The sequence below is a fragment of the Chiloscyllium punctatum genome, chromosome 18 (genome assembly GCF_047496795.1).
Source record: "Chiloscyllium punctatum isolate Juve2018m chromosome 18, sChiPun1.3, whole genome shotgun sequence".
Taxonomy (NCBI): Eukaryota; Metazoa; Chordata; class Chondrichthyes; order Orectolobiformes; family Hemiscylliidae; genus Chiloscyllium; species Chiloscyllium punctatum.
The window spans coordinates 99,444,493-99,464,595 of NC_092756.1; the positions used below are offsets into that span (position 1 = coordinate 99,444,493).

Consider the following 20,103-nt stretch of genomic DNA (forward strand, 5'->3'; position numbering starts at 1 on the left):
TGAGAGTACAGATAGTTGGAGGGGGTGGATAGATGAGGGTACAGACAGTGGGGTATGAGTGGGTGGGGTCTAAGAGTATAGGCAGTGGGGGATGGGGGTAGGGGTCTGGGGGTAAAGGCAGTGGGGGATAGATAGGTGGGTGGGGTCTAGGGGTACAGACAGGAGGTGGCGGGAAGTAGGATTTCAAACATCTGCCAATCAAACATTGTGCTTCAGTGCCGTGACATCAGTGGCCACACTTCCTGTCTCTGGTTCTGCTGAGTTGATTCTGAGTAGATTTCGAATTGATTCCAAGGTGTGATCTATCGACGAGCAACTGCAACGGTGAGTCGCAGACCCTCCTGAAGCTAATGATTCGATTTTATAACAGATAGTTTCCTGGAGCCAATCCTCATTGAGTCACAACGAGAGTTTGTGTTCAGTTTAATATCTCTCACTGTCTGTAACTGCAAAATTTTTCCGGTCTGATTGCTACATGCTTCCTGTTCAATTGAGCTCCAAGTAACTAAAACTCTCAGTTTTATTGATCTGATGCTGTCCATGAGCTAGGCATCTCTAGGCAGTGGGTGCGATGGTTACACAGTAAATGCCCAGTTAGACAGCTCTTTACTCTTTGAGATGCCAGGTCCCTGGGTGGGGCTTTCAGAATGGCCGTGAGCTGTTGCTCCTCACAGTCCTTTACAAGGTGCTGTGCCTGGGGTAGGGGGTTGTCTTTATTCCCATCTTTAACTGGGGACTCCTAGCTGTCTGCAGAGCCCACTAGCTTGTTCTGGTCTGGACTGAGCTCTCTGATTTCAGCTGGAGCTGAGGGGTTTTCTGTTTGGAAGTAAAGTTTTCACGGGTACCTTGGGCGTTTCTGACCTGTATCTTAATTGTTTTTCAATAGTGCTGAGCTATAGCTTTGTCCCAGCACAGAACCAAGCTCAGTCATTTCACTGGACAGTCAAACATCAACCCAATCGGTCTGTCACTGGAGTAACACATTGCTGCAGACTCTGCTGTAATTCATTCAGGCAGAATTTGATGACAATCTAATAATAATTTGCAGCAATTTGTCATTTGCATTACGGCATCCATTTCTCCCAACCATCCCAGGGTAGGGTTTGAACTGAGTTCCTTTGGGTTATTAGCCTCATTATTACACTGCTGCATTCAGTGCTGCAGCGTTGCAATTAACCTTCCCATCCTTAGTTTGGGGTGGATGGGAAATATCAGTCAGAAGATTGTTTTTAATGGCAAGGTGTGGCATTGCATTGGAAACATGGTCAGAGTTGGCCAGTGAAGACTCCCACAGTTGGTAAGCCAGTCAGTCCTCACTGTGGAACCTATCCTGTGAATAATGACCACTGTCGTATGGGAACTGAAGGATCAGCAACACGGGGGAAAGCTGAACTGCAGCAAAGAGAAGAGAATTGGACAAGAAACTGAGATGTTGCCAGTTGTTGGGGAGACTAGGCCTCGAGGGCAGAGTCTCAGAGTGAAAGGATAACTCTTTAGAACTGAGGTGAGGAGACATTTCTTCAGCCAGAGGGTGGTGAATCTGTGAAACTCATTGCCACAGAGGGCTGTGGAGACTAAGTCATTGAGTGTATTTAAGACAGGGATAGAAAGGTCTTATTTAGTGAGATGGTCAAGAGTTAAGGAGAGAATGAGGTTGAAAACCAGATCAACCATGATCGAATGTACAGCAGACTCAATGGGCTGAATGGCCTAATTCGGGTAAAATGAAGCCTCAATTCTTTCTGTCTCAGGGCCTGAGTATTTGTGAAGATTATTCACTGATGTCCAGTTCGTGGCGCAGTACAGTGCAGCAAACGTGTGAGCAGAGAAAAATATAGCATACAAATAAAAATCACAATTTGCATTTGTTGAAATTATGTTGAATTTCTAGAGGAGCAAAAGGCCATTCGGCCCAGCAAATATATACTGGCATTTCTGCTCCACCTTCTCTTCATCTCACCCCCATGAACATACCCTACTGCTTTCCCCATTGCCTGGCTGTTGCACTCTGACCCTGCTCTCTGATCCTAGGTCAGAGGTCATTTTTTTGGAAGCCAGCACAATTCTGCATGGAGCAAAGATTGAATCTGATCTGTTCCAACTGGCCTTTTCCCCGAACTGTTTGTTTAGAAGCTGAGTGACAGGGTTTCTGTGCTTTTACTGTCAACCTGTATTCACACATTTCCCAATCCCACCTGGGATATGCTTCAGGATATTTTTAATAAGTTTAACATGATTCTTTATCCCTGTGCCTCTAACGTCTCCATTCTGCGTGATACAAAACCAACTGTCATTTCACCCACTTCCTGTCACAGAAACGCTGTGCTCAGAGCTTGGTGATGAGAAATATTAAATTGCAGTTCGACACCGGGGGTGGGTGGGAAAGAGGTGAGGGGAGGCTAGAGTGGGTGTGCTTAGTTTGTGAATTAGTTTGAGGTGTTCTAAAAATATTCCTTGTGCTGCTCACACCCTCCCAAACATAACCCGGTGGCTTCAGAAATCTCAAATTCCAGGATGTTGGCTGCTTATCAAGTGTAGAAAACGAGCTGTAGAATATTATGGCGCAGCAGGAGGCCATTCAGCCCACCTTGCCTGTACTGGCCCTTTTAAAGAATGGTCAGTTCTGCTATAATGCGGTAGTTCTGTTCTTGTGCAATCTCATGTTATAAGAGAATTGTGTAATACCAACACCATTTAAACTAAAGGGGTCAGAATTGCATTATAACCAATACACGCATTAAAACTTCACACTTTACAAATAGTGTCCCCAGTTCATCAGACCTCAGCGTTTGCAACAGGAAGATGTTGGCACACACACTGCCTTTCTTAATCATTTCACAACACAAGGTGCAGCTTTCTACTGAACCTTCCTCAAACAACTTCAGCAGCTTCAACTATTCAACTCCAATGATCCACTTCTGTGTTTGGACACCTAGGAAAACACGTCCTTCCTGGGAAGTATTGGAGAAACTCAGCAGGTCTGGCAGCATCTGTGGAGAGAGAGAGAGAGAGTCAGTATCTTGGGCCCAGTGACCCTTCCTCAGAACTGACAGTAGCTGGGGAAAAGTGGTAAGGTGGATGTAGGAGTAAGTGAGCAGGTGGGGATGGAGCCCAGAGAGAGAGAAAGAGAGAGAGAGAGAGAGAAAGAAAACCATCCCTTTGTCTGCCTATGTTTTCTCTCTCTCCCTTCCCCCACCCCTCTGCCTTCAGTATAAATACTGCACTTTTCTAAGCTACAGTCAGTTCTGACCAAATGCTACTGGACCCGAAATGTTTAGAGGGGTTAAATGTTTAACTCTGTTTCTCTCTTCACAGATGCTGCCAAACCTGTTGAGTTTCTGCAGTAATTTCTGTCTTTGTTTTCAGATTTCTAGCCTCTGCAATTCTTTGCTTTATTCTCCCATATTTGTTCACCAACATCAATCACATGACTCTGGTCCATGAAACAACCACCTGCATTTACATAGCTGCTTTAATACTGTAAAATACTCCAAAATGCTCCTGAAGATTTAACATGGAGTCATAACAACACAGCAAGAGCCCTGTTGACCCATCCAGTCTGTGCCCATTATCGAACATATTCTATTCTAACCCCATATTCCATCTCTCGGCCCATAGTCTTATATGCCTTGACATTCAAGTGTACATCCAAATATTTCTTCAGTGTTTTGAGGATTCCCACTTTCCCGATCCTTTCAGGCAGTGAGTTCCAGAAATCCACCACCCTCTGGGTGGAACTACTTTTCTGCAAATTCCTTCTAAAGCTCCTGACTTTTCCCTTAAATCTTTGTCTCCTGGTTAATGAGAGGAAAGGTTTCTCCCTAACTACCCTATCTATACCCCTCATAAGTTTATACATCTTAACCAAATCCCCCTCAACCATCTCTGTTCAAAGGAAGTCAGCCCCAGTCCCTTTAGTCTCTCTCCATCACTGAGCCACTCCAGCCCAGGCAGAATCCTGGTGAATCTCCTCTACACACCTGCTCACACAGCCATATCCTTCCTCTCCTGGTGACCAGAATTGCACACAGTGCTCCAGCTGTGGCCTAGCTCATATCTTACACAGATTCATCATAACCTCCAATGGCTTGACTAACAAAAGCAAATATCCCAATATGCCCTGTTAACCACTTTATTCACATGTTGTTCTCAAAGATCTGTGGACACAGGCACAAGACAATGTTAGACTGATGATCAAATATTTCTAAAAGGGATGCAGTTACAAGGAGGCTATTAAAGAGGGGAAAGGGAGGTAGAGGGGTAGAGAAGGTTAGAGAGGGACCTAGGCCAAGAGATTAAACAAAAACTAATGTCATGGTGATCCAGTCAGAGTGAGTGGAGGCAGGACACACAGATTTATCCAAATGAGGCTGAATCCCTCCATGAAACAGGCACCTGAATGTAACACGAAGGGAGGAGACAACAAGACAAAGGCCACCTCAGTAAAACAACAACAGAAAACAAACAGTGGCCCAGGATACAATCTAAAGTAAAGATTTGAAGAAGATGCATTCAGGAAGCGAAATGTTCACTCTGTTTCCCTCTTCACAATCACTGCCAGACCTGCTGAGTTTCTCCAGCAGTTTCAGTCTTTATTTCAGATCACCAGCATTCACAGTATTTCATTTATATTTTAAATGGAGCTCTCGAGCCTCACACAGCAGTCAGTGATCATATTAGCTCTCTCTCTCTCTCACATACACACATCACACACACACTGTCACACACTCTCTCTTTCACACACACACTCACTCAGACACACACACTCACAAACACACTCTCTCTCACATACACACACTCTCATACTCTCTGTCTCTCACACACATACACACGCACGGACATCCCTCTCTCACACACAAACCCATACATACAGATACACAGAAACAGACACAGTCACTGGGTGAAGACTGGGACACTGGACAACTTTGTCAATGAACAGCCCACTCGATTCTGGATCCTTGGGAAAGTAGCGATGATGTGGGAAGGGGGAGGAAGGGAACTGAGCATCTGGTGAGAGGTTCTCCTGGAATGACCCAGCTCCATCCACCTCCTCAGCTGAAATGACTGAAGAGAAACACAACGAGAAAGCCGCATCTGATGAGGAAGAGGAGAAATCGCTCAACTATAAGCCGCCAGCTCAGAAATCCCTCGCCGAGATTGTGCAGCTTGATGCTGAGGATGAGAGTCTGGCAAAGTACAAGAAAACTCTCCTGGGAGCAGACTTACCCCTGGTGTCAGGTCAGTGTGCTTTAGAACTCTGATCCCCAACCCCTTAACTCTAACCCTAAACCCTAACCTGAGCTCCTAAACCCTAAATCCTGACCCTAACCCTGTCTCGAACTCCTAACCCCTAGACCCTGACCCTAACCCTGACTCGAACTCCTAATCCTTAAATGCTAACATTAAACCTAACCCTGACCCTAACTCTTAACTGCAATCCTAAACTCTAATCCAAACATTTATTCCTAAACCATGACCTCTAACCCTTAAACTCTAACCCTTAACCCTGACCTGAACTCCTGACCCTTAAACTCTAACCCCTGACTCTCTAACCCCTAACCCTATCCCTAATTCCCAACCTTAGCCCATAACCCTAAACTCTAAATCCTTACTCTAAGCCTAACATAAACCCTAAACCCTGACCCTAACCCAAGCTCCTAACCCTGAGGAATGCAGGCAATTGGGAGGCAGGAGGTAGATACGGAAGGCAATGAGCATGGGGGTGTGGCAGGAGGCATTCCCCCACCCCGAGGGTGTGAGGGGGGAGAAGGCAATGAGGCAAAGAGGGAATCCTGTGTTTCCGGAGGTGGATGGGTAAGTGATCAGGGGAATGTAGGGTTCATGACATGTTGAGAAGGAGTTGGGTAATGCGGGGTTTGGAGGTATAGTGAGAGGGTGGGGACAGGGTGAGGGTTGAGAATGGAATGAGATTGCATTTGAGCACAGTGAAGGACACAGATGGAAAGTTTGATGCTGGGACTGAGTGGTCAGTTTACAATCTGTAATGCCTGAAAACTCTGTTCTAGATCCGAATGTTCCCAATGTGACTGTGACACGAATGACACTCATCTGCACTGAAGCACCAGAACCAATCACCATGGACCTTACTGGTAAGTTGTTGGGGCCTGTACATGTTGGTAATCCATCGAGGAAGCTGCCTTTGCTGATAGCCAGTATTTTGGATAGTGAGGGGTTGGGGAGGTTCCCTCAGACAGTGGAACACAGAGATATCTGCTCTCTCATGTCCTATAGGAAGGAAACTGCCATCCTTACCTGGTCTGACGTACATGAGAATCCAGACCCACAGCAAGGGGTTGATTCTTAACTGCCCTCTGGGCAATTAGGGATGGGCAATAAATGCTGCCTAGCCAGCGACGCCCTTATCCCATGAATGAATAAGGAAAACAATCCATTTCCCACTACCCAGAGCAGTAAAAAAACTGAGTATGATGTGTTTTATACATGAGAAAATAGCCTTGGTAATTTGACAGACCATGAAACAGTCCAATAACTGAGGGGACTTTGTGGATTATAAACATTGCATAAATTTGCATCTAATTTTGCTTTAAATCTATTCTGATCCCAATACTTGAGTCACTCATTAACCACAAGCACTCTCCTTGTGAACCAGTTACTAGAAGATGTGAAAACTGCCTCACCCGAGTCTCATCTGAGATTCAGACTCGATGCCACTGGATTGTTAATGAGATGCTAACTCTGGTTGGATGTATTCCTAGAGGCTTCACTGAGTGGGGTGTGACCTCCTCCTGTTCCACCCAAACAGGCCTTTCCCCCAAACAGTGAGAAACAAAGCTAACTCAAAGAAAATGAAACAGTTTCTCTACCACCTCAATGATATTTCTCCCTGGTGTGGCCTGTCACAGTGTGGATGTTAATCTTTAACCTCAGGGAGAATCCTGGGCAGTTGGTGATTCTCACTGACTCCAGGACCCTGCCACCAATTCTCCTACTTCACTCATTTTGAATTATTGATAAGGATAACAATTCCAATAACTTCAAACACAAACAGATCATGTTGGCCTGCTGAGTGCAATGAACTGGGGCAAGGAGTAATGGCCAAACCAAACCATTGCCCAGGCATTGATTCCAACTGTGACCCATCACAGAAATACCTCTCCCAGCAAAGAATCACTTTCTAGAGTTTGCACAGTGTTGACTGACAAAATATTTGTAGAGTCATACAGCATGGAAAGAGACCCTTCGGTCCAGTTAGTCCATGCCGAACATAATCCCAAACTAAACTAGTCCCACCTGCCTGCTCCTGACCCATATCCCTCCAAATCCCTTCCTATTTGTGATCTTCTCCAAATGTCTTTGAAATGTTGTAACTGTACCTGCATCTGCCACTTGCTCTGGTAGTTCATTCCACACAGTAACCACACTTTGTGTAAAAGGGTTACCCCTCATGTCCTTTTTAAAGCTTTCTCCTCTGACCGTAAAGATTTGTTCCCTAGTTTTGAACTCCCCTATCTTAGGGAAAACGGTTTTGCTATTCACCTTTTCTATGCCCCAAATGATTTTATAAACCTCTATAAGGTCACCCCTCAACCTCTTATGCTCCAGTGAGAAAAGATCCACTTACTCCTTATAACTGAAACCCTTCATTGCTGACAGCATCCTGGTAAGTCACTTCTCGACCCTCTCCAATTTAATAATATCCTTCTAATAACAGGACACGGTATTCCAGAAGAAGCCTCACCAATGTCCTGTACAACCTCAATATAATGTCCCAACTCCTATATTCAAAGGTTTGAGCAATGAAGACAAGTGTGCTAAATGCCTTCTTAACCACCCTGTTTATCTGTGATGTAAATTTCAAAGAATTATGTACCTGAACACTTAGGTCTCTCTGTTCGACAACATTATGCAGGGCCTTACTTTAAATTGTATAAGTCCTGTCCTTGGTTAGTTTACCAAAATGCAATATCTTGCATTTATCCAAATTAAACTCCATCTGTCACTCCTCCGTTGATCAATTGATCAAGATCCCTTTGTCATCTTAAATAACCTTACTAACTGTCCACTATATCACCAATTTTGGTGTCACCCATAAACTTACTAACCATACCTCCTATATTCTCATCTAAATGACTGTATGACTGTATAAATCATTTATATAAACGACAAACAAAAGTGGACTCAGTACCAAACCCGATGGAACACCGCTGGTCACAGGTCTTCAGTTCAATAAACAACTTTCCACAAGCATCCTCCTAGTGTCAAGCCAATTTTGTATCCAATTCGCAAGTTCACCCTGAATCCCATGTGATCTAACTTTACTAATCAGCCTACCGTGTGGAACCTTGTCAAAGGCATAACTACAGACCGAGTAAACAACATCTAGAATAAATTCTATTGAGCAAAATAGCATTTCCAGCACAGAAAGAGGCCAGTCAGTCCATCTACTGGTATTTGGGTGAATGGAACATAAGGATTCAATTATGCGTCCGGGATCCTGAAACGAGAAGCAGGTTTTTTACAAAAGTGACAAAACCACTTTGACCTCTGAGCAGTGACAGCAGCCATTGGGTGGCTGTGACTCAAAGGGTGAGGGTTCAAGACCCGCCTGAGGAACTGTGCACCAAGGTCTAGACTGATGCTGGTATTGTACTGAGGGGGTGCTGCACTGCTGAAGGTGGTAGCTTTTAGACAAGAGCGAAGTCTGCCCTCTCGGGTGGGCATAACATATCAGGGCTCTGGGCCAACAGCTGTCTCTTAGCTGCCTCACATTTCAGTTTGTGGGATCTTGCTGTGTACAAACTGGCTTCAGTATTTCCTGTAAAAGGTGCTACATAAATGCACATCTTCAGTTTTATTGTTCAATTCCAGGGCATCATAGATGGAACACAAATTGAACACAGTGTATTTTTGCAGGTTGGGTTTTAATTCAGTCAGGGAAATGTCATCCACTATTATTTGACAATCTCCTCAATAAATTGTGTCCTTCCGACAAACAGACAAATACCTCAACCTTTCACAAGCTCACCTCCACCTCCCCCCACCCCCCCCCCGTGCCAACCTCCCCCCTCAGGATGTGGTTACATTTCAGGACATTGTGAGGTAGCATCGTTTGTTGCAATTCACAAAACAAACCATAGCACCAAATGCTGAAAGATCCCAGATAAATCAGAACTGACAGATACATTCTTTTTCACGGCATATTAATGTTAAACTTGCTGCTTAAGGACGGCTGATATTTCAATAAGTGAAGACCCTTTGAGTTTTGGAGGGGAATCTAAAGTTGGCGTTGCTTTGTGCTTGTTTCTCAGTGTGACTGAAAGCTCTGACTCAGGAAGCTGGGCTGGGTTGGCTGCTGATTAGATCTTTCAGGCTGACACCTGACAAATGTGCTTGTGTTCCATTTCTCAGTTTCTCCCTTAAAAGGACTTTGTCAGAAACAGCTTGCGACAGTCTGTCTGTCAGTCACTTGCACAGATCGCACTCTGTGGGGACAGCTTGCATTCACTTCCTACATGGAACCGCTCAGCATTTGTGAAAACAATTTTTTTATCCTTTCACAGGATGTGGCTGGGCCAACTTCTATTACCCATCTCTAATTACCCAGAGGGCAGTGAAGAATCAATATTGCTGTGAGTCTGGAGTCACATGTAAGCCAGACCGGGTCAGGATGGCAGATTTCCTTCCTTAAAGGACATTAGTGAACCAGATGGGTTTTAACAATGAGTGAAAACAGTTATATGGTCGCCATTAGATCAACTTTTTAAAAATTTCACAATTTTATCGAATTCACTTTGTCATGGTGGGGTTTGAGCAATTTCCCCAGAACAGAACAAGATGCAATGGTATCATCACTAAACTGTTAATCAAGAGACTCTGGGGATTTGTGTTCAAGTCCCACCAAGGCAGATGGTGGAATTCCAATTCAATAAAAAGCTGGAAATAAGAGTCTAATGATGACTTTAAAACATTACTGATCCTCAGGGAGAAACCCAGCTGGTTCACTAATGCCAACAATACCTGGTCTAGCCTACATATGACTCCAGACCTACAGCAATGTGGTTGACTCTCAACTGTCCTCTGGGCAATTAGGGATGAACAATGCTGGCCTAGCTAGTGATGCCCTCATCCTTTGTCTGAATAAATAATGTTTTAAAAATGAGTCTGGGATTCAGGATTACTCGTTCACACACACAGCCTTCCTCCCAAACTCTGCTCAAAGTAACAGCTTGTGGGCTCCCTCTGAAAATCCTTAGTGTGGCCACAGTGATGTTGCACTGACCACTTGCCAGGCACCTCCACCCCATTGCCAAGGTCACTCTGCCAGCAGTGCCCAGACCACAGAGCCCCCTGCCAGCACGAATTGTGAACTGCCCACTGCAGTTCCTGCCCACCACATGTCTCGAACACGTGACTGAACAGCGAACCAGGGATTAGGACCACGACAGACCACTCCCCATCCACAATGCAACTCAATAAAATCCAATCCAGCCTCAGCAGCTCTTCACCATTTCATGTTCAGGGCACCATCCTCATTCTTCCTGGTTTTAACTCAAAAGTGAAGGCTCAGCAGATCAAATATCGGGGGACCTCATTATCACAGAGGGCAGTGGAAACCAGGTCATTGAGTGTTGAGTGAGTGCCGCACTGTCAGAGGGTCTGTGCTGAGGGAGTGCTGCATTGTCGGAGGGTCAGTGCAGATGGAGTGCTGCACTGTCAGAGGGTCGGTGCAGAGGGAGTGCTGCACTGTCAGAGGGTCAGTGCTGAGGGAGTGGGCACTGTCAGGTCAGTGATGAGGGAGTGCTGCACTGTCAGAGGGTCAGAGCAGAGGGAGTGCTGCACTGTCGGAGGGTCAGCGCTGAGGGAGTGCTGCACTGTCAGAGGGTCAGTGCTGAGGGATGCTGCACTGTCGGAGGGTCAGTGCTGAGGGAGTGCTGCACTGTCGGAGGGTCAGTGCTGAGGGAGTGCTGCACTGTCGGAGGGTCAGAGCAGAGGGAGTGGGCACTGTCAGGTCAGTGCTGAGGGAGTGCCACACTGTCTGAGGGTCAGTGCAGAGGGAGTGCTGCACAGTCAGAAATTCCAATATAAGGTTGAAAAGTCAAGCCAAGGTTTCTCTGTTTTTCAGGATGGATGCAGAGGTTCCTATGGCCACTATCTTGAAGCTCAGCAGGGGTGATCACCTGTAGTGTCACATTCAACATTTATTCCACAATGAATTTGACTGAAATGGGTTTCCTGGCTGTTATCGCATTGCTGTTTGTGGAAGCTTGCTGTGCTATGTTTCCTTCTTTACTCGACCTGAAAATTGTTCAGATAAAGCACTTTGTAATCCTGTGGTTCTGAAATGTGTTAGAGAAATGCAGGTCCCTCATTCTGGTGGCTTTCTATTCTTCCTGGCACTGCAGATTACTTTCATTTGTTACAAAATCAGAAATTGCTTTAAAAGCTCAGCAAGTCTGGCAGTCTTTGTGGAGTGTAATCAGAGTTGACATTTCGTGGCCAATGACCTTCTCTCAGAACACTCCATCCAAAACATTAACTCTGTTTCTCTCTCCACAGATGCTGCGAGACCTGCTGAGCTTTTCCAGCAATTTATGTTTTTATTTCTGATTTACAGCATCCACATTTATTTCATTTTTTATCTTTGATTTGATTTGTTCTGAATTGATTTATTGTAGTCACATGTACCTAAGTACAGTGAAAAGCTTTGTTTGCGAGCAGTACTGGCAGGTCATAGCAAACAAAGATAGATCAAGGGTACTTGGACAGAATGAGGCATACAGGTTACACTGTACAGGAGGTGTGTGAAGCAAGATCAACATTAACAAAATGAACATTAATTGAAGTTAGAGAGTCCATTTAACAGACTAATAACTATAGGAAAGAAGCTGTTCTTGAATCTGTTGGTGCGTGTGTTTAAGGTTTTGTATCTTCTGCCCTAACAGGTGACCTCCAGGCCTTGAAGAACACAAAGTTTGTGTTAAAGGAAGGCGTCTCCTACAAAGTGAAAATCCATTTCAAAGTCAGTCTCACCTCCAGCAATTTCTTTTCCTATTTGACACAATGTTGGTTTGATCCGGTCATTGAGACAAAAATAAATATTGCATACAATTCTGGTCACCATGCTATAGGAAGGATGTTGTGACACTTGAAAGGGTTCAGGAGCAATTTGCAAGGATGTTGCCAGGGTTGGAGGGTTTGAGCTAAAGAGAGAGGTTGAATAGGCTGGGGCTGTTTTTCCTGGAGCATTGGAGGCTAAAGGGTAACCATATAGAGGTTTATAAAATCATGAGGGGCATGGATAGGGTGAATAGACAAAGTCTTTTCCTAGGGTGGGTGTGTCCAGAACTAGAGGGCATAGGTTTAGGGTGAGAGGGGAAAGATTTAAAAGGGACTTAAGGGGCAACTTTTCACACAAAGGGTTGAGCGTGTATGGAATGAGCTGCCAGAGGAAGTGGTGGAGGCTGGTACAATTACAACATTTAAGAGGCACCTGGATTGGTATATGAATAGGAAGGGTTGAGAGGGATATGGGCCAAATGCTGGCAAATGGGACTAGATTAATTTAGGATATCTGGTAGGCATGGATGAATTGGACTGAAGGGTGTGTTTCTGTGCTGTATGACTCAATATATTTCCTCCAATTCTAGCCCATTTTGGAAGCCTCATATCTCTGCGGTTTGGTTGATGTTACCCTCTGAGTGAATCTTTCTTCTGTTTTCCCCAGAGGAGGGGGTTATACTCCATACTGATCCACATTAGTGTGAATTAGCACACAGGCTGATGGTCCAGGGTTAAATCTTTGACCCAAGGGAAGTCTGGACCTCTGTCCCTGTATCTCTGTTTACTTTGACCCAGGAGGGGGCTGCTGTTTCATCATCCATCAAAAAATGCAAGAACTCCTGCCCCATATCCTCTGATCTCCATTTCCAACAAATCTCCAGCTTGTCTTTGGGAAGGGAATTTTAGATTTCCACTCCCTGTTATGTGAACAAGTGTTTGCACCGGGATGATCTGGTTCCAATCTTCAGGTTGACCTGCTGGGATCTGGACACCACACTCTCCCCATGGGGAAAAGGCTCTTCTCCAGCCAGCATATTAAATCCTTTAATCATTGTAACCACCTCATTTAGAGCAGCCCGAACTCTGTGAAACCTGACCATAAAATGCCAAACCTGTATTCCAATGTCAATAACCTGTTCCAAAACTGCAAACCATGTTTGTCACCATCAGTCCCAATGAGATAATGTTCCAGTTTGTAAGTGAAAATGAAATGGAGCAGACAGCAGAGAGAGAGAGAGAGAGAGAGAGAGAGAGAGAGAGAGAGAGTGAGAGAGAGAGAGAGAAATGTTGTTATTGCTTGTAACCAATTCAACTCTCATCAAATCAGTGACTGGCAGCGATGATTAGGATTAATTTTGTATAGTTCTTGGGGCTACAGGGATCAAATAGCTTGGGGAGAGGAACAGGAGATTGAGTTGGATGATTACCCACAATCCTATTGAATGGTAGAGTAGGCTAAAAGGGCTGAATGGCCTCTTCTATGTTTCTATGATTTGATTTCAGATACCTTGGGAATGTTTGATGGAGATACTGTAGAGGACCTTTACTCTGTACCTAACCCCATGTTGTCCCTGTCATGGGACCATTTGATGTGGACAGTGTCAAGGGGGATTTGCTTTCAGTTTAAAAGAATTGAGGAGGTTTACTCTGTACCTAACTTGGAGCTGTAACTGTTCTGGGTATATTTGATGGGAAAATGAGTGTCAGAAAACCTCTCTAGTATGAAGTCCTATTACTAAAAGCAGTTTCTCTCCAACCCAACAGAAATTGTATTTTAAGAAATGAAAAGTTGATAGAAACAGGCAGTGTTTGGTTAGTGAGCTCAACAGATTCCCCAGGTCTGAGTCTCATTTTATTTTGTTCGTATTTTACCAGCCGGGAACTAAAACCTATTTCTCTCTCTAGGTAAATAAAGAAATTGTGTCTGGATTGAAATACATAGCAACCACCTTCAGGAAGTTGATAAAAGGTGAGGCGGCTGAGACTGGAAGGGAATCTTTCCTTTGTCACTGGAATTGGTTTCTGAGTGACGTTTGTAAAGGGTTGTTTTTGGGTTTGGTCACTGGGAGCCAGCCAATGGAGGGAGGGAGAGTGTTGGAGGGATTATATTCCTGAATGAGGTACACGTTCACCAATAATCTACAGGATAAACTCAAATCCCACGGTGTCAGAGTGAGAGATTGTATTTGGTTTAAAAATATGAAGCTGGGATTGATGTAGGTCACAGATTGTTATAAAAAACCGTTCTGATACACAATGGGGAAGGAAATCTGCCCCATCATTACTCCAGACCCACAACAATGTAGGTGACCTCTAACCGCCCTCCGGGATAACATGGTAAACCCCTCCATCAAATCAAGCTGATGAATCACAATCTGTTTTTCAGTAAGTGCCCCCTTACCTGTGGGCAGGGGACAGGCAGAAATCCTCAGAAGACTGAATATGTCATTTGATGTGATGCCAAGGGAGACATGGCTGGGGGGCAAGAGCTGAGAAAGGGATTAGAACAGGCAGCAGGGTTTGTTGGACCAACATGAACAAGATGTGCCGAATGGCTGTAGCCCTGTGTGCCCGCATGACTTTAGTACTAGCTGGTCAGTGTTGAAATGTCACTTTGAGCTGGGCACATTGTAAAGGGAAACGTGACAAAAGAGAACCACGGATGGGTGGCATGTGAAGGTCACCTCACTAATGCACTTTCGATTCCAATCAGAGGAGGGCGTGCCTCAGCTCCTACCTGACAGGAAATAGGAAATTTTCCTGAGACGGTCAGCTCAGGGAATCTGGGGAAGGAAGGAGATACAGTAGCTGCTGTCAAACAAGGTGGATACAGCCGAAAACACAACCTCAACCTCCGAGCAGGATCTGCTGCACCCAAAGCTGTCAGCGAAAGAACTGGCTGGAATACTCTGAGGATTGTAAACTTTCCAAAGGAGTGCTAACAAAACATCAGAGGGTCAGGGCTGAGGGAGCGACTTACTGTTGGAGGGCCAGTGCTGAGGGAGTGCTGCACTGTCGGGGGATCAGTATTGAGGGAGCGCCGCACTGTCGGAGGGTCAGTGCTGAGGGAGTGCCGCACTGTCGGAGGGTCAGTGCTGAGGGAGTGCCGCACTGTCGGAGGGTCAGTGCTGAGGGAGTGCCGCACTGTCGGAGGGTCAGTGCTGAGGGAGTGCCGCACTGTCGGAGGGTCAGTGCTGAGGGAGTGCCGCACTGTCGGAGGGTCAGTGCTGAGGGAGTGCCGCACTGTTGGAGGGTCAATGCTGAGGGAATGACTTACTATTGGAGGGTCAGTGCTGAGGGAACGCTGCACTGTCGGAGGGTCAGTGCTGAGGGAGTGCCGTATTGTCAGAGGGTCAGTGCTGAGGGAGTGCCGCCCTGTTGGAGGGTCAGTGCTAAGAGAGTGCCGCACTGTCAGAGGGTCAGTGCTGAGGGAGTGACTTACTGTTGGAGGGTCAGTGCTGAGGGAGTGCTGCACTGTTGGAGGGTCAGTGCTGAGGGAGTGCGTACTGTCGGAGGGTCAGTGCTGAGGGAGTACCGCACTGTCGAAGGGTCAGTACTGAGGGAGTGCCGCACTGTCAGAGGGTCAGTGCTGAGGGAGTGACTTACTGTTGGAGGGTCAGTGCTGAGGGAGTGCTGCACTGTTGGAGGGTCAGTGCTGAGGGAGTGCGTACTGTCGGAGGGTCAGTGCTGAGGGAGTGCCGCCCTGTTGGAGGGTCAGTGCTAAGAGAGTGCCGCACTGTCGGAGGGTCAGTGCTGAGGGAGTACCGCACTGTCGAAGGGTCAGTACTGAGGGAGTGCCGCACTGTCAGAGGGTCAGTGCTGAGGGAGTGACTTACTGTTGGAGGGTCAGTGCTGAGGGAGTGCTGCACTGTTGGAGGGTCAGTGCTGAGGGAGTGCGTACTGTCGGAGGGTCAGTGCTGAGGGAGTACCGCACTGTCGGAGGGTCAGTGCTGAGGGAGTGCCACACTGTCGGAGGGTCAGTGCTGAGGGAGTGCCGCTCTGTCGGAGGGTCAGTGCTGAGGGAGTGCCGCACTGTCGGAGGGTCAGTACTGAGGGAGTGCGGCACTGTCGGAGGGTCAGTACTGAGGGAGTGCGGCACTGTCGGAGGGTCAGTACTGAGGGAGTGCGGCACTGTCGGAGGGTCAGTACTGAGGGAGTGACTTACTGTTGGAGGGTCAGTGCTGAGGGAGTGCTGCACTGTTGGAGGGTCAGTGCTGAGGGAGTGCGTACTGTCGGAGGGTCAGTGCTGAGGGAGTGCCGCCCTGTTGGAGGGTCAGTGCTAAGAGAGTGCCGCACTGTCGGAGGGTCAGTGCTGAGGGAGTACCGCACTGTCGAAGGGTCAGTACTGAGGGAGTGCCGCACTGTCAGAGGGTCAGTGCTGAGGGAGTGACTTACTGTTGGAGGGTCAGTGCTGAGGGAGTGCTGCACTGTTGGAGGGTCAGTGCTAAGAGAGTGCCGCACTGTCAGAGGGTCAGTGCTGAGGGAGTGACTTACTGTTGGAGGGTCAGTGCTGAGGGAGTGCTGCACTGTTGGAGGGTCAGTGCTGAGGGAGTGCGTACTGTCGGAGGGTCAGTGCTGAGGGAGTACCGCACTGTCGGAGGGTCAGTGCTGAGGGAGTGCCACACTGTCGGAGGGTCAGTGCTGAGGGAGTGCCGCTCTGTCGGAGGGTCAGTGCTGAGGGAGTGCCGCACTGTCGGAGGGTCAGTACTGAGGGAGTGCGGCACTGTCGGAGGGTCAGTACTGAGGGAGTGCGGCACTGTCGGAGGGTCAGTACTGAGGGAGTGCGGCACTGTCGGAGGGTCAGTACTGAGGGAGTGCGGCACTGTCGTAGCGCCAGTGCAGAGGGAGTGACTTACTGTTGGAAAGTCAGTGCTGAGGGAGTGCTGCCGTGTTGGAGGGTCAGTGCTGGGGAGTGTTGGAGGGTCAGTGCTGAGGGAGAAACGTGTGTCGGTGGGTCAGTGCTGAGGGAGTGCTGCCCTGTCAGAGGGTCAGTGCTGAGGAAATGCCGCACTATCGGAGGGTCAGTGCTGCGGGAGTGCAGCACTGTCAGAGTGTCAGTGCTGAGGGAGTGACTTACTGTCAGAGGGTCAGTGCTGACGGAATGCTGCCCTGTCGGAGGTTCAGTGCTAAGGGAGTGCTGCAGTGTTGGAGGGTCAGTGCCGAGGGAGTGTCGTACTGTCAGAGGGTCAGTACTGACGGAGTGCCGCTGTGTCAGAGGGTCAGCGCTGAGGGAGTGACTTACTGTTGGAGGGTCAGTGCTGAGTGAGTGCCGCACTGTCGGAGGGTCAGCGCTGAGGGAGTGCCGCACTGTCGGAGGGTCAGCGCTGAGGGAGTGACATACAGTTGGAGGGTCAGGGCTGAGGGAGTGCTGCTCTGTCGGAGGGTCTGGGCTGAGGGAGCACAGCACTGTTGGAGGGTCAGTGCTGAGGGAGTGACTTAGTTTTGGAGGGTCAATGCTGAGTGAGTGCTGCAGTGTTGGATGGTCAGTTCGGAAGGAGTGCCGCACTGTCAGAGGGTCAGCGCTAAGGGAGTGACTTACTGTTGGAGGGTCAGTGCTGAGCGAGTGCCGCACTGTCGGAGGGTCAGTTCTGAGGGAGTGCTGCACTGTCGGAGGGCCAGTGCTGAGGGAGTGACTTACTGTTGGAGGGTCAGTGCTGAGGGAGTGACTTACAGTTGGAGGTTCAGTGCTGAGGGAGTGCTGCACTGTCAGAGGGTCAGTGCTGAGGGAGTGCTGCACTGTCGGAGGGTCAGTGCTGAGGGAGTGCAGCACTGTCGGAGGGTTAGTGCTGTGGTAATGACTTACTGTTGGAGTTCGGAGCTGTGGAAGTGCCGCCCTGTCGGAGGGTCAGTGCTAAGGGAGTGCCGCAGTGTTGGAGGGTTAGTGCTGAAGGAGTGCCGCATTGTCGGAGGGTCAGTGCTGAGGGAATGCCGCACTGTCGGAGGGTCAGTGCTGAGGGAATGCCGCACTGTCGGAGGGTCAGTGCTGAGGGAGTGACTTACTGTTGGAGGGTCAGTGCTGAGGGAGTGCCACCCTGTCGGAGGGTCCGAGCTGCGGAAGTGCCGCCCTGTCAGAGGGTCAGTGCTTACGGAGTGCTGCACTGTGAGAGGGTCAGTGCTGAGGGAGTGACTTACTGTTAGAGGATCAGTGATGAGGGACTGCCGCAGTGTCAGAGGGTCAGTGCTGAGGGAGTGCTGCATTGTTGGAGGGTCAGTGCTGAGGGAGTGCCACACTGTCAGAGGGTCAGTGGTGAGGGAGTGACTTAGTGTTGCAGGGTCAGTGCTGAGGGAGCCCCGCAGTGTTGGAGGGTCCGAGCTGCAGAAGTGCCGCCCTGTTGGAGGGTGAGTGCTGAGGGAACGCCGTACTGTTGGAGGGTCAGCGCTGAGGGAGTGCCGCACTGTCAGAGGGTCAGTACTGAGGGAGTGCCACCCTGTTGGAGGGTCTGAGCTGCGGAGGTGCCGCCCTGTCGGAGGGTCAGTGCTCAGGGAATGCCGCACTGTTGGAGGGTCAGTGCTGAGGGAGTGCCGCACTGTCGGAGGGTCAGTGCTGAGGGAGTGCCGCACTGTCGGAGGGTCAGTGCTGAGGGAGTGCCGCACTGTCAGAGGGTCAGTGCTGAGGGAGTGCCACTCTGTCGGAGGGTCAGTGCTGAGGGAGTGACTTTGTGTTGGAGGGTCAGTGCTGAGGGAGTGGGCACCATCGGAAGGTCAGTGCCAACAGAGTGGGCACTGTTGGTGGGATAGTGCTGAGGGAGTGCTGCACTGTTTGAGGGTCAGTGCTGAGGGAGTGCTGCACTGTTTGAGGGTCAGTGCTGAGGGAGTGACTTACTGTCGGAGGGTCAGTGCTGAGGGTGTGCCGCACTGTTGGAGGGTCAGTGTTGAGGTAGTGCTGCAATGGCATTATCTTCTTGCTGTTTTTGGGATCTTGTTGTGTGAATGTTGTCGGTTGTGATTCCTACATTAAGCAGTGGTTTAGAAAGCCCGCAGTCTGGGCTGTGATGATAGCTGCTGTCAAAGTTCACTCTCTCTTTAATCTTCTCTTCCTCCCCATAGTGGAGAAGACGACCTTCATGGTGGGTAGTTATGGCCCACGTACTGAAGAATATGAGTTTGTATCCCCCTTGGATGAAGCCCCGAAGGGTCTGACAGCCCGTGGCCAGTACTCTGTGAAATCTAGCTTCACAGATGATGACAAGACTGATCACCTGAGCTGGGAGTGGATCCTGTGCCTGAAGAAGGAGTGGAAAGAATAGTCAATATGGGAGAGAGAAGTTTCCTGCGAGAACACCCTGCCATCCCCCTCAGCACCCTCCCTGCTATGCCAGACACACCCAGTTCAGCTCTTCAATCAAATCATCCAGAACCCTACACCATTCCAGTAAACCACAACCCACCACGTGAGGGAATAATGAGAGGAATATCGTTCTTTACTTCCTCTCCCTCTCATTCCTCCATCTCCCACAGTCCATTCTTTCTCCTCCACCCTCCATCTTTCCTCTCTGTCTCTTCTCTTGTTTTGCCTTCATCCTTTCTCTCTCTCCCTGTTCCCGCACTCTGTGTGTTGGCTCTCTGTCTTTTCTCTCTCTTTCTCTCTTTCCCTCCACTTTCAATCTCTTCCCCTTTTCTATTTTTGGCTTTCTGCTTCACTTCCCTATCTACTCTCATTTGTTCCTGTTCTCTGTCCTCTCTCTCCCCTTCCCCCAGTGTTGTGTAAAAGGGTCTCTGAAACACTCCAAACCCAGGTTGTGTGATCAAGGATTAGGTGATGTGATTGAGCTGACACCTTGTAATAAGACTACAATTTCTGTGACAACGTAATGCTGTATGAACTCTATTTAAGACACAGTCTGTTGCTGATTTGCTGGTTTCATTGTAAATTACAAGTATTCTTTATCAGGTCACACAGCTGCCATTCTGTTAATAAGACACATTTAACTTCTGTTTTCTGATGTGTTTTTCAGTAAATTTGACAATCCCCTCTTTTTCAAGCATTGTCAAAGATGCAAAAAATACCTCTGCACCTTTTGAATAAATACGTCAAGGCCTTCAAGATGACCCAGAAAGAGA

General features: G+C 48.0%; 1 protein-coding gene across 1 annotated transcript; it reads left to right on the forward strand.

Moving 5' to 3' along the window:
* Positions 1 to 218: 218 nt before the first annotated feature.
* Positions 219 to 20,086, forward strand: LOC140489410 (rho GDP-dissociation inhibitor 1-like). The gene is made up of 6 exons (XM_072588938.1): positions 219 to 324; positions 5,056 to 5,238; positions 6,027 to 6,110; positions 11,925 to 12,001; positions 13,948 to 14,011; positions 19,090 to 20,086. Exons 2-6 carry the CDS (start codon positions 5,061 to 5,063, stop codon positions 19,287 to 19,289), a joined length of 603 nt encoding a protein of 200 aa, XP_072445039.1. The 5' UTR covers positions 219 to 324; positions 5,056 to 5,060; the 3' UTR covers positions 19,290 to 20,086.
* The last annotated feature ends 17 nt before the right edge of the window (positions 20,087 to 20,103 follow it).